General features: G+C 37.2%; 1 protein-coding gene across 4 annotated transcripts in view; it reads right to left on the bottom strand.

The window, feature by feature from the left end:
• Window positions 1–15,071, bottom strand: part of TOR1AIP1 (torsin 1A interacting protein 1) — a 43,174-nt gene that overhangs the window by 26,679 nt on the left and 1,424 nt on the right. For 2 of the 4 annotated variants that reach the window (XM_018060662.1, XM_018060660.1), the window contains exons 2-4: window positions 13,243–13,320; window positions 7,457–7,516; window positions 6,097–6,141 (exon numbers count right to left, since the gene is read on the bottom strand). In XM_018060662.1, coding sequence (XP_017916151.1) covers window positions 6,097–6,141; window positions 7,457–7,516; window positions 13,243–13,320 — 183 coding nt within the window. The remainder of the gene's footprint in view (window positions 1–6,096; window positions 6,142–7,456; window positions 7,517–13,242; window positions 13,321–15,071) is intronic. The other 2 variants (XM_018060663.1, XM_018060661.1) reach the window with 1 other exon arrangement.

The following is a 15,071-nucleotide window of genomic DNA, read 5'->3' as shown; positions in this document are numbered from 1 at the left end:
AAGTTGCTTCCTCTGCTTCCATCCTCCAAGAGACTGTAGAGAATTGGCATAATTTCTTCCTTTAATGTTTGATAGAATTCACTAAGAAACTCACTTGGGCCTCATGCTTTCTATTTTGGAAGGTTATTAATTGTTGATTCAATTTAAGAGATATAGAGCTATTCAGGTCACCTATTTCGAGTGAATTTTGGCAGATTATATCTTTCAAGGAATCAGTTACATCTCATCTAGGTTATCAAATTGGTGGGCATAAAGTTGTTCATAATATTCCCATGTTATCCTTTTAATTTCCATAGGATATACAGCGTCCCCTCTTTAATTCTTGACGTTAGTAACTTGCATCCTACCTTTCATCCCCCTCCATTTTTTCCCTTCTTTCCTTTTCTTTTTTTCTTCGTTACCTTGGGCAGAGGCTTCACCTTTGAAGGATAGGTTTGCATGGTACAATATTCCAGGTTGGTGGGTTTTTTTCTTTGAACACTTTAAATCTTTTACTCCGATCTCTTCTTGCTTGCATGCTTTCTGAGATGTTAGATGTGATTCTGACCTTTGTTCCTTTACAGGTCATGTGTTGTCTTTCTCAGGCTTTGTTTAGGTTTCCTTTTTTTTTTTTTTACTTTCTGTGGCTTAACAAAGATGTGCCTAAGTGTATTTTTATTTTTGGCATTTATCTTTCTTGGTGTTTGTGAGATTACTGGATCTGAGTTTAGTGTTTGACATTAACTTGGAAAACTCTTAGTCATTACTGGGCTTCCCAGGTACCTCAAGTGGTAAAGAATCCACCTGGCAATGCAGGAGATGCAGTAGATGCAGGTTCAATCCCGTGGATCAGGAAGATACCCTGGAGAAAGAAATGGCAGCCCACTCAAGTATTCTTGCCTAGATCCCAAGGACAGAGGAGCCTGGCAGGCTATAGTTCATGGGGTAGCAAAGAGTCGGATGCAACTGAGCACACATGCACACAGTCATTAATATTTCAAACATTTCCTCTATTCCTTTCTTCTCTGTTTTTCACAGTATCCATACATTATACCTTTTGTAGCTGTTGCACAGTCTAGGATATTCTGTATTATTTAGTCATTGTTCTCTTTGCTTTTTGGTTTTTAAGGATTCTGTTTTTTTTTAAATTGAGATATAACTGATATTTAACATTGTGTTATGTGTAAGGTATATAATGTGTTGATTTGATACATTTATATATTGCTGTATTATCATAGGACTAGCTAATCAATCATGTCATATATTATCATTTCTTTGAGAATGCTATTGATATTCTAAGCTAGAGAGTCTAAGCCATGTCCCCTCCAACAAGCCCATCAAGATTCTTCATTTCTGTTAGTGTTTTTTTATCTGCAGCATTTGATTCTTTCTTAGGATTTCTACTTCTTTGCTGACATTGTTCATCTGTTCTTGCATGTAGTCTACTTTATCCATTAGAGTCTGTACCATATTAAATCATAGTTGTTTTAAATTCCTGATCTGATAATTCTAATATCCATGCCATATCTGGTTGATATTGCTCTATCTTTTCAAACTGCTTTTTTGCATTCTGTCATGTTTTATAATTTTTTTCTTGATGTACTGGGTAAAAATAATACTGCTGTAAATAGGTCTTTAGTAAAGCGGTGGTAAGGTGTTGAGGGAGGGGCAGTATCCTGGGAGAAGGGAAGTATCTTACAGCTCTAGGTGTCCACTTTTTAGTAAGCTTATGCCTTAAGACCATGAACTTCACAACAGTCCAAAGTTTTTCCTGTTCCTGTTTAGGTGAAATAGAACGCTCAGAATGGTCTGGAGTTGGGTTTATTTCCCATCTCTCAAGTTAGCTGGGCTTTGATACAGTAGGTTCAGTTTGGTTCAGTTCAGTTGCTCAGTCGTGTCCGACTCTTTGCAACCGCGTGCACCGCAGCACGCCAGGCCTCCCTGTCCATCACCAACTCCCGGAGTTTACTCAAATTCATGTCCATTGAGTTGGTGATGCCATCCAATCATCTCATCCACTGTCGTCCCCTTCTCTTCCTGCCCTCAATCTTTCCCAGCATCAGGGTCTTTTCCAATGAATCAGCTCTTCACATCAGGTGGCCAAAGGATTGGAGTTTCAGCTTCAGCATCAGTCCTTCCAAAGAACACCCAGGACTGATCTCCTTTAGAATGGATTGGTTGGATCTCCTTGCAGTCCAAGGGACTCTCAAGAGTCTTCTCCAACACCACAGTTCAAAAGCATCAATTCTTCGTTGCTCAGCTTTCTTCATAGTCCAACTCTCACATCCATACACGACCACTGGAAAAAACCATAGCTTTGACTAGACTGATAGGCTCCAGTTAACGAGATTTCCTTGAGGGCTTGTCTTGTTAAGAACAGAATACCCTGGCACGTTTCAAAATGCTGCCTTTTGGGATCCCTCTAACTTGCAGAAGTATGAAGGGATTTTTTTTTTTTTTTTTAATGTGAGCCTGGCTGAGCCTCTGGAGGTAAATTTCACAACACAGTGGGGGCCCGCCTTAGACTGGGTCCTGTTGAAATTTTTTAACTCTTCAGACTTGTCCACACAGAACATCCAATAATTCATTAACTGCAGTTCAGGTTTTCCTACCCAGCACTACCTCCCGCAGAGGCTTCCACTTGTGAGTCTCGGCTCCAGCAAGCTATGACTTCCTGTATTTGCCCATTTCTCAAACCTTGGGGGCAGTGATTTGACCTGTGTCATTTCCTCTCTTATGGATCTAAGAAGAGTTGTTGATTTTTCAGTTGTCAGTTTTTGACTTGTTATTAGGCTAAAGTGGTGACTTCCAAGCTCCTTACATGTGGAACCTTTTAAAAAAGTCTCCCTCAATAATTTTTTGAGTAAATGAATGAATGGGGGGAAAGCTGAGAAGTGAATTCTTTCTAAAATGAGAGGTTCCAACAATACCTAAATGTAATACAGTAGCTTTGTTAAAATCACATTTATATTGGGGCATTATGTTTTATATAGTTCAAAAATTATTTGTTGTAGCAAAATTTAAGGCTGAACTGATTTTTGAATCTGTATTAATGGAAATAAAAGTATGTTGAAAATTTACATTCATTCACAAACTATCAGAAAAAACAAACAGTAGAGTAATCCCTCTTTTTTCATCCTGATAAAATATATTTCCACCATACTTTTGCAAATCTATGTCAATTGTCTAGAGCAAATTAACTAATAATTAATCCTTTCTATACCAGCTTGCCTACAATTCAATCTCCCTTTTTTCTGTTTATATTAGTTATGTCAATTAGTTTTAATTAGCACAATGAAGAATTTAGAAATATTTTTAAATAAGCTTCTATAAGGGAGTTCTGCACTTGCTTTTAATACTTTTAATATGACGTATTAAATAAATCATGGATTTAATCTATTTTTGAACACTTTTAAGACATTTAATATAGGGTCTAAAAATCCTTTCTTTAGAATTCCATGTTCCTAATAGTAAATATTTATCAGACTACATAAGACATAAATAATAATTTATCAAGCAAGGCTATCATGGTAACATCACTAAGAACAAAAAACAGTATTATTTTGTGCCTTATAATCCAGCAGGATTTTATGAATTAAGACACCTTAAACAATAATACATTTTATATAGTTGACAAATACTCTTCACTGTAATAGGCTTTTGTCCTGATTGTATACACATTTTAAAACATAGTTCTCACTCTAGAAACCCAAGTTTACCAATTGAGAATGTCATTCTGAAAATCATTTACCACAAGATAGTTCAAGGAGCCGCAGTTAATGTGAGTGTTGTTTCTAATGTAGAGGAGTTTCTCATATTGCCTGAACTCTAAACATAAGAGAGTGACATTCTATTACAAGACAAACTGTAGTATTTACAACTCTCCTTCTCATTTTGCCTGTTCTGCATCCTTCAAAATTCTAATTTTATCGCCATTAAACCTTCCTGACCTCTTCCACAGAGTAGGGCTCTTCTCTACCATATACATATACCACTATTTTAATGCTTATAACAATTTTTTTACCCAAGCAGCAAAGAATGTATAGATAAATATCCAAATACAAACTGAGGATGAATCAGCAGTATCTATGACTATATAGCTTTTAATTTCATTTCCCTCTTTTGTCATTCAGCTTCCTTTATTCTAAACTTCTTGGCTGCTACATGGGGGAAGTTAAAGCATTAAAAAAAATTTCTTTTTAAGTATTACTCTTTCCTACATACATTCGAAAACTTTCAAGACATTAGAATTCTATTTGGAGCAATAATACCCTAACCAAAAAAAGGTTATTTTAAAAAAATTACAAAGGCTGTGGCATTTAGACAAATGGCAATAATTAAATGTGCTGTTAAGGAGGTGTCACTTTTCTAACAGTTTTAACCAATTAGGAAAAGATACTTCAGAAGTTTAAGGTCTTTCAGTTTGTTATAAAAAACAGATCACTTAAAACCACCTCCTCTGATGGATATCAACCATTATCTGTATCACTTCCTGTTCACTCTCTTTTGTCTGGTCACAGTTTTAAAGAAAAATACAAAGTCCCAGGATATTTCTACTATAGGCTCTCTTATTCCAAGAGATTTATGGAATGTGTTGGTGTGAGGCGTGAAGGGTATTCAAAGAAATACAAACCTTAATTGTGTTGTGTCTGGGGACAAAGGCATGAAGATTCAAAAGTGAGACGATCATGCTTTTTCAAAGAGAAGACAGGAGTCACCGTGTCTCCTTTTTGTGTTCTCAGTAACACCTAGTGCGGAATGTTCAATCTATGTGTGGACATAAATCTACGTCAAGGCAGCTATTTAACTCTCTGAATTTATTCTTAGAACAAATGATAATTTAGGTGATTTGCTGTCTTTAGGTCTGCCATTAATGTAATTAGAGATGGGTAAACTTTCTCCGTCAAGGGCCAAAGAGTAAATATTTTAGGCTTCTCTAGCCACATAAGGTCTCTGTCATATGCGTGTGTATACATATATTTATTTATTCCACAAAATGTAAAAATTTTTCTTAGCTTACAGGCTGTATAAAAACAAGACCACATGTCAGATTTTACTCAGAGGCTGTACTCTGGGGATCCCCGGTATAGATACCTTACTATTCAATGCCAATCATGCTTTGGAGAACAAGAGAGTGGCGCAGCAAGAAGAAGAGAATAAAGAATAGTCTGGAAATATCACAAATGTTCAAGCTCCATGAACAGCCATTTTATACATTTCAAGATTTACTAGCATTACTATTGGGGGAAAAAAAGGGAGTGTCATTCTTTATTGATCTCACAGAAATTTCCTTTAAGCTGAAAGTACTTTTTTTAAAGTTAGTTTTTATTATAAAGTACTTGCAGAAATAATTTCTAAATCTAGCATAGAAAGGACATAAAAGTGCTAGATTATTTCATCTACAAGTTTGCTTCTATTTAAGACTCAAAAAAAATTCTTTTTTAAGTTTTTATATAGAGCATTTGAGAAATTGGTAGATAAAAGTACACATGATAAGTTGCATACTACAAGGATCATTTTCAGTACCCAGACACTGTAAATTCTGAAGTCTCTAAAAAAATTGAGCTTAAGTGGAAGACAAATTTAAAACAAGCTGCAACTATTTATAAAGAAAAATGAAGCTTCTCTCCTTTGACTCATCTCCAAATTTAGAAAATTTGTAACTTAAGACTAAGTCCAACCACAATCAATGTAAGTTCACTTAAAGCCACAGATCTTGGTAGCTCAAGTCCTATATCAAGGCAAATCCTGAAAAGAATATAAACCACTTCAACAAACATGGCAAAGGACACAACTTACTACAGAAAAATTTCCAATTCACTTTCTAAAGCAAGAAAAAACTTAATTGGTAAGTTGTTATCTCTTTTCTTGCAATAGTGTTAACTTAATAACTGCTAATAAAAACTAAAATATAGGTTATGACATTTTCTTACGTGAACTTAAACAATAATATAACAAAGGACATGATTTCAGAGAATAAAAACCAAGGCTATTGGTCCCTCAAGCTGAAATAATGAACAAATATTTTCAAGCCAGTGACCAAATGAAAGTACTCCTGCATTCTACTGATAATTCGAAGCCTCAAAAAGAACCTATAAAAATTAGAGATAAACAAACCTAATTCACTCATTTTAGTATTTCCATTTGTTTTGTGTGCCGAATCTGCAAGAGAGATAGCAATAAAATGATTAGTGCTTAAAAGGAAATGCATCATATGGTTCTTTACCACAGGTTCATCATCAAAACCTTAACAGATTTTTATCACTTAAAAGGACAGTCATCTATCAGAAAAAAAAAAAAATCAACCTAACTCTTTTTAAAAGAGAATAACCGAGGAGTAGAAACCTCATGGAAGGTAAATGTTTCCTTTTTAGTTCCCACAATAAAGCACCCTTATGGGCTGGGAAACTCTAAAAATGAAGCAGATCTCTTGGTATGACATTCCTAGTTTTCTTTCTTAGTTATGAAATCAATTTAAGGGCAATACTCTTCTTAGGTCTTAAAGTGAAAGTTGTTCAGTCATGTCCGACTCTTTGTGACCCCATGACTATACAGTCCATGGAATTCTCCAGGCAGGTTACTGGAGTGGGTAGCCTTTCCCTTCTCCAGAGGATCTTTCCACCCCAGGGATCAAACCCAGGTCTCCTGCATAGAAGGCGAATTCTTTACCAACTGACCCACAGGGGAAGAAATGCAGTTAAGGCAGGAAAAATTTATAGCCCTGAGCCACAAAGGCTCAGTCTTCAATTTTTTATTAGCATTATACTGGGAAGAATAAAAAGTCCCTGACATTAATTTAAAACCATTTTGCTAACAAAAAGAACCACAGCAACATAGAAGGACACAACCTCTAAAAAAGAATGAAAAAATTATTTTATACACTTATATGGTAGGATGTCTCAATATATTTTAAGTAAAAATCAACAGTAAGAAGGTACAGAAAAGAGCAATTATTGGGCTAAAATGTGGGTTAAAAAAGACAGGAAAAGATGATTTATACATGAATTCCCTTGTATCTCCATAAAATATCTCTGGAAGACTGCCTAAGAAACTGACAGCACTGGTTGCTTAAGGAAACTGGGTGGACAAACAACGAAAGGAGGTGGGAGACTTTCCATCGTATATTTATAGAAATTTTGAATTTCTAACCATATAAATACATGTTCCTGTGGCTGCTAAGTCGCTTCAGTCATGTCCGACTCTGTGCGACCCCATAGATGGCAGCCCGCTAGGCTCCCCCGTCCCTGGGATTCTCCAGGCAAGAACACTGGAGTGGGTTGCCATTTCCTTCTCCAATGCATGAAAGTGAAAAGTGAAAGAGAAGTCGCTCAGTCATGTCTGACTCTTAGCGACCCCATGGACTGCAGCCTTCCAGGCTACTGGAGTGGGGTGCCATTGCCTTCTCCAATAAATACATGTTAAGTACCCTATTTAAAAATATGAGAAAGCTGAACGAACAGACAAAACAATCTCTTACCAGATCTTGAGCTTCTTAGAGGAGGTCTACACAGGCTGATTAGAGGGTCTTCACTCATCACTAATATTGGAAGAGAAAAAAATAAAATACATACATAAAATGTCTAACATATTAGATTTATTATACAATCACCTATTTAGTCAGCAAAGTTTTTTTCTGAGCTCTCCATTATGCTAAGTATGGGAATACAATAGTGAACTAGAGAAAGGTTTGCTGCTATGAAAAATACATGGGTTTGATGTAAAATTTGACAGTTTTTCTCACCAGACCATATTTGCATAAAAAGAAAGGAGTATCAAATAAAACTTCTAAATGTCTCAATTAAGAACCAAAATCTGTACCGGAGCACCAACTCAATTATCTATTCCATTGTGGCATACCCTCACTGTGGATTATTTACGTCAAACTTTGATTTGAGGGTTAACTTCCTAAGAGTTAATACACTCCCTCCAATTATTTAACTTGTGTGTTTCAACAAACACAAACTCTAATTTAAAAAAACATGTTAATGTTAGCCATAATTTATTTCAGACTGTCTACAGTTCAACGGCACAGGGTTAATGAGGAAGCCAATCCCATTAAATAATAAGTTAATGTTAGCCTAGAAATCCAAGGTGTATGACCTCAAAGAGCCTCGCATAAATAATATAAATCCCAATCTATATTTAAATTTGGATTATATTACACTTGGCTTCATTTGTATCTATAAAAAAAGCAGTATGTTTGGCTCTGCATGAGAAGTACAAAAACCATGCTCTGAACCAGCTACCACTGACCCCCTTCTCCATTATATTGGCTGCCTATGTTTGGTCTCATAAAACTGACTTAACCCCATATTTCCTCTTCACAGTATCAAGAAGAGAAATCCTGAAGGGACATCCATTTATTTGTTCTAAAAATACTTATTGAGCATGTTTCTGTACATCTTAAAGACAGAGATGTAGAGACATAGTTAAGTTGATTTTATGTAGCTTGAAAGGCAGAATTAAGATCAAGAGAAATTTACAGCAAAGTAGCTTTTAGTTCAGCGGTAAAAACAAAAGCAACCAAATTATTAGTGTTGTCTCCAAAACAGAACTGATGGTGAGGGAGTGATTTCTACATCACTGCAGACGATCAACAGTGTATGAATGGATGTTAACAGAAGGACACCTATACTGACAGAAACTCTGAGTACATGACTCTCCTAAACCTTCCAGCTCTAAGATTCTATGCAATGTATCAGTTGTTAGCATTCTACATAACACATATTTAGAACTTATATAAATAGCTTTAAAAAGAAATATCACATATGTTTGTTACTCTTATTATTACAATGACTTTCCTCTTTTTCCCCCTCTATATTCCCATCCTTTGCAGGTTTAATTAAAACCTAAAACTCAACTTTAATCTATAGATATCAATTACTATTTCAGACCCCATCTTCTCATTTAAGTTTTTCTTGTATGCTCTACCAAACACATAGCCCTATGTAAGAGGGGTTGAAGGAGAGAGAGTAGCAGAGAGGGGTATTAGGGAATAAAATAACAAGGATTCTTCTTTAGTAGCAATCTCCTTCCCTTTTTTGCTCACCACTGCACCCCCAGAATCTAGCAATGGCACTAGTATAAAGTAGGTGCTCAATAAACATCTGGAGAATGAATGAATTCTGTAATTACAGCAGTCAGAGAATCAAATGTTCACGACAAAATGTGGTTTAGTCACTTGGTCGTGTCTGACTCTTCTGCAACTCCATGGACTAGATGGAGCACACCAGGCTCCTGTGTTCATGGGATTTCCTAGGCAGGAATACTGGAGTAGGTTGCCATTTCCTTCTCCAAGGGATATTCCTGATCCAGGGGTCGAACATGTGTCTCCTGCATTGGCAGGCAGATTCTTTACTCCTGAGCCACCAGGGAAGCCCTCATGTTAAAACAGAAGGCAGTAAAAATATTTAACAATAATTATTTGACTAGGAACCATAACTACTAAAAATATTTAACATTAGGAAAAGTTACTAAAATTTTCCTACTATATTTTTAGGTTTTGAAATTAGTTTCATGAATGGAATGAATCTGGCTATAGAAGAAGTTATATAGGTATATATGAACAGAACTGATAGAACAACCTAATCACTATTTTAATGTGAAAATAACACAATTCTGAAACTTCAAACAATAAGCTACTCTAGACTAATACAATCAACATTTTCATGACTTCCAAAACAGGATGACAAATGATGTGGCTGTCTTTACTAGCATGTTTTAGAAAGTGGTCCCTTGGTGTGTGTGTGAAAGTCGCTCAGCTGTGTTTTTGCTACCCCATGGACTGTAGTACATGGAATTCTCCAGGCCAGAATACTGGAGTAGCCGTTCCCTTCTCCAGGGGTTCTTCCCAACCCAGGGATCGAACCCAGGTCTCTCATAGTACAGGTGGATTCTTAACCAGCTGAGCCACCAGGGAAGTCCCTTGGTATAGGTCATCATTTTCAAGGACATTTTTGGACAAAGTTTTGGCAGACCACTCCAGTGGTCCTATATAAAATTACAGCACGATTTTGAACACCAAAGTTGAATTGAAAGCCTGCGATTCTACAAGAAGGAGGAAGAGCCTATATATATAGTTTTTAACTGAAGTACAGTTGATTTACAGTTGTTGTATTATTAAGTTTCTGGTGTAAAGTGGTTCAGTTCTATACACACACACACACACACACACACGTATATTCTTTTTCATATTCTTTTCCATTATGGTTTATTACAGGATACTGAATACAGTTTCCTGCGTTATACCATAGAATTTTGTTGTTTATCTATTTTATATATAGTAGTTCATATCTGCTAATCCCAAACTCCTAACTTATTCCTCCTCTACCCTCTTGCCCCTGTGGTAACTGTAAGTCTGTGAATCTGTTTCCGTTTTGTAAATAAGTTTGCTTGTATCATATTTTAGATTCTATGTACAAGTGATACTACATATATATGTCTTTCTCTTTCTGACTTATTTCACTTTAATATGATAACCTCTAGGTCCTTCTATGTTGCTGCAAATGGCAGTATTTCATTCATTTTTATGACTATTATTCCATTTTGCACATGTGTGTGTATACACATATACACACACACACACACACACACCACTTTCACTTCTTTATTCCATTCATCTGTTGATGGACATTAAGGTGGCTTCCATGTCTTGGCTATTGTACATAGTGCTGCTAAGAACCTGTGGGTGCATGTATGTTTCTGAATTAAGAGTTTTCTCCTGATATATGCCCAGGAGTGGGATTGAAGGATTATATGGCAACTCTATTTTTAGTTTTAAGGAACCTCCCAGTGTTTTCCATAGTGGTTGTACCAATTAATATTCCCTCAAACAAGGGAGGGCCTATCTTAAACTTGCACTTAAAGTAGTTTTCTATCAAACTGACTCCTGTTTAAGTAATTCCTCTGGCTAGACAGACTTTCAGTTCAGTTCAGTTGCTCAGTTGTGTCCTACTCTTTACTACTCCGTGGACTGCAGCATGCCAGGCTTCCCTATCCATCACTAACTCCCAGAGCTTGCTCAAACTTATCCCCACGGAGTTGGTGATGCCATCCAACCATCTCATCCTCTGTCATCCAATTCTCCTCCAGCCTTCAATCTTTCCCAGCATCAGGGTCTTTTCCAATAAGTCAATTATTCACATCAGGTAGCCAAAGTACTCGAGTTTCAGCTTCAGCACCAGTCCTTCCAATGAATATTCAGTACTTTACAAAGCTTCTAAAGACAGACTGTACAAGCATTCATTTAATGACTTTCCTAAACATTCTCCTTTTTTAAGAGGAATGACAGAGGAGCAAGACAAGTACTAGATATAGTATGATTTTTAAAAGCACCTTTTATAGTAAAAGAACCCGCAGTATCTCAAATCTCCCCAAAATGCACATATCTTTATGTCTAGTTATATTGTAGCACAATATATTCCAGCTAATATGTGTATGAGTTCCATCAACCTACCATCTACAATGGGAAATGTTTTGTCTTTTCCATTATCAACCATAGCATGAGCTTTGTCAGAAAAAGAAATGCTTAAGCAAAATTTTATGAACTTTACACTGCCTGCAAAGTGTTGTGAGGAAAAGAAAAAAAACAAACCCCACCTTAGATCCATATGTTTTACTGTATACTAAGTGATTTTGCAAGTACTGTTTCACTTTTGCAGTGAGCTTGTGAGTTAGGCCAGGTTAAGTCATACAGATAAAGGCCTGAGGGTCAACATGGCTAGCTAATATGACCAAGATCCAGTGCTCTTTGCACAACATTATGCAGCCATGTACCTCAATAGCAGTCCTAAAATACAAGCTTAATGTGAAATCCAAAAGACTGTATGAGACATTCTATTGTATAATAGTTTTATAATGGTCTGTATGGTCTATAGGCTGGTGCTCAACAGTCTTCATTAAATCAATTTACTTAACCCCATAAATTTTATAAATTTATTGTAGATTTATTTTTGCTGTAGATTTTAAAAATGAGAAACTTCTGTTTTTCCAGGCATAAGTGTCATGTAATTGAAGCTACTGTAAATAAAATTTCAAGAATATAGTTTTCCCAAATGGCCTGAAAAATGTGATTATAGAGAAGGCACATTACCCTTAACTGGCAGCATTTCTTCCTCCTAAGTGAAAGTGAAAGTCATTCAGTTGTGTTCAACTCTTTGTGACCCAATGGACTATACACTCCATAGAATTCTCTAGGCCAGAATACTGGAGTGGGTAGCCTTTCTCTTCTCTGGAGATCTTCCCAAACCAGGGTTAGAACCTAGGTCTCACACATTGCAGGCAGATTCTTTACCAGCTGAGCCACAGGGAAACCCAAGAATACTGGAGTAGGTAGCCTATCTCTTCTCCAGAGGATCTTCCCAACCCAGGAATCAAATCTCCTGCATTGCAGGCAGATTCTCTACCAACTGAGCTATCAGAGAAGCCCAAGAAGAGAATGTATCTTACAACTGATGAGATCTTAGATTTCATATAGTATCAAATTGAGATTGATTATATTGTGTCATGATTTTACTATGCAGACCATTTAATCCATTTTACATGACACATTTATTCATTCAACACTTAACAAGCTTTACTGAGCAGTTAAATTATTCCATGGGAGAGTGACAGTGAGGTACTTGGGGCAAGTGAAGGGGCTTTGGAGAAGACAAGCCTAGGTCTGAATTTGGCTCAGTTACATAGCAAGTAATCGTAAGAGAAAAGGCAGCTACTCTGAGCTCCAGTTTCCTCATCAAAAAAGTGGGTACACCTATCCTGCATAGTTATGTGAATTAACATATACCAAGTATATGGTACTTAGAAAGTATTCAAGTATGCGCCCTGTCTGTTCTTGACACATGCTGCTGCTGCTGCTAAGTCTCTTCAGTCGTGTCCGACTCTGTGCGACCCCATAGACAGCAGCCCACCAGGCTCCCCCATCCCTGGGATTCTCCAGGCAAGAACACTGGAGTGGGTTGCCATTTCCTTCTCCAATGCATGAAAGTGAAAAGTGAAAGGGAAGTTGCTCAGTCGTGTCCGACTCTTTGCGACCCCATGGACTGCAGCCCACCAGGCTCCTCCGTCCATGGGATTTCCCAGGCATGCTACTATTGCTTAATTCAATTTAACAACCTAAAAATAAGATTCACTGAAACTTTGAATGAGGTATGATTTGGCACCCCTGATCGACCCAATAATCCAATAACCCAATAATTATAGGCTATAATCAATACATAAAAAAAGCTGACAGGTTAGGAAAAAAACGAACTCAACTCCTCTTACCTGGAGTCTCTTGTGTTCTCCTGATAGCTTTCTTTGTGACCGTTTGGCTTAAAACAGTTTGTGAAGGTGGTTCATCCTCTAAAGAACAGACATAACAATTATAAAATTCAGAATATGCAAAGTGAGTAGAGATTATGTATATTAACAGCAATATATAAACAGAAATGCAAGTAATTCATTGTTATGAAAACTTGGTCTCTCTGTGCACGGGCGCCACATCAAATCCCAGAGACAGAGTCGTGAGTGAAGCGGAAAAGGACAGCTTTACTGCTTTGCCAGGCAAAGGGAGACACCCCAGGCTTCTGCCTCGAAAAACTGTGTCCCATCCCCAGAGGACTTCATGAGTGTTTTTATAAGTGGGTCAAAGGTGGGGTGTCTGACAAGATAAGGGTGTGAGCAGGGTTTGCACTCCCTTACTCTCATCTCAGGTGGTCAGTCTCCTAATCCTGATGATTAATCTGGGCCTTTTAATCTTGCATCAGGTGAGTTCTTGGTTGTTCTTCCCTTGATTAGCAACTGTTGGAACCTGCCCTTTGGAACTCAGAGAAGGTCATAATGGCTAGCGTACTGCCTCCAAACAATGGCAAGACTCACAGGGGCCCACTCAGTTTCAATCTCTTCAGAAATGTGTAATTAAGGGGTTCCCTGGTGACTCAGTGGTAAAGAATCCGCCTGCCAATGCAGAAGACTTGGGTTTGACCCCTGGGTAGGGAAGATCCTCTAGAGAAGGAAATAGCAACCCATTCCAGTATTCTTGCCTGGGAAATCCCATGGGCAGAAGAGCCTAGTGGGTTACAGTCCATAGGGTGGCAAAGAGAGTCAGACACGACTTAGGGGACGCTAAACAACAAAAAATTAGGTTTACCAAAACTTGGGAATCGAACTAGTAGTAGTTCTTACTACTCTTTAGGACAACATAAAAATAAACTACTCACCAATGATGCTTTACAAAATAAATATAGAAATATTACTCTAGAAAATTTAAAAGATGGGCTAAAGAGGAAGAATGAAAAACGTGTAGATTCTCATAGATTTACTAAAAATAGAAGTAAATCCTTTGTGTGTTAAACAAAAAACAAACAAACTAGCTTATACAATTGCATAGGCCTGTGTTGAAGTCATACAACTTAGCATGTTTCCTTTGCCTTCCAAAGCATTCTTCTAGCTACCGGAGATACAGAAAGAACATAAACACTGAAGTATAACATGGTCCCTCAAATATATATGTAGGATCTGTGTATATATGTAGAATCTTTGTCTTCAGAAGTTTATAATCTTAAAAGAGATAAAACATGTATAGGGGTTACACGGTCTTGAATTGCTACTCCCAACAGTAACTCACATATCTTTAACATAATTTCCAAAATCATCAACACTTCTACTGTGTCAGCACTTCAGGCATCAGCAGGCAATGTGCAGTCTATTACTCAGCTCTAATAACAGAAAATCCACCTCCTCTTCATCATATCCACCAATGGTCTATCACCAACTATGTAATCCCATTATGATTCAAACCCCTTGGTTTTACCTCACAGGTGCGCTACCTGGAGCCAACATGAAACTCCATCTGTGACTCAGTGTTAGATGGGGTAGGGGCAGTGTGGGACAGTATGCATTACCGGCGATGATTCATTCATCTGTGACTTTCCTAAAACTACACAATCACTGTCAGTAACCCTGTGGCCCATTTAGATGAAAACTAATGAAAGTCTTGCTTTGTCACGCTACTGCTTAACTACTGAGGTTACACTGACGGTTCCCAACATCCAAATTTCTGGCAGAGACCACCACACTAGAGAAAGAGTGATCAGTTCAAGTTTATCATACAC

The sequence above is a fragment of the Capra hircus genome, chromosome 16, assembly GCF_001704415.2.
Source record: "Capra hircus breed San Clemente chromosome 16, ASM170441v1, whole genome shotgun sequence".
NCBI lineage: Eukaryota > Metazoa > Chordata > Mammalia > Artiodactyla > Bovidae > Capra > Capra hircus.
Note: the sequence above shows the minus strand (reverse complement) of the source record. Positions and strands in the feature narration are given on the sequence as shown.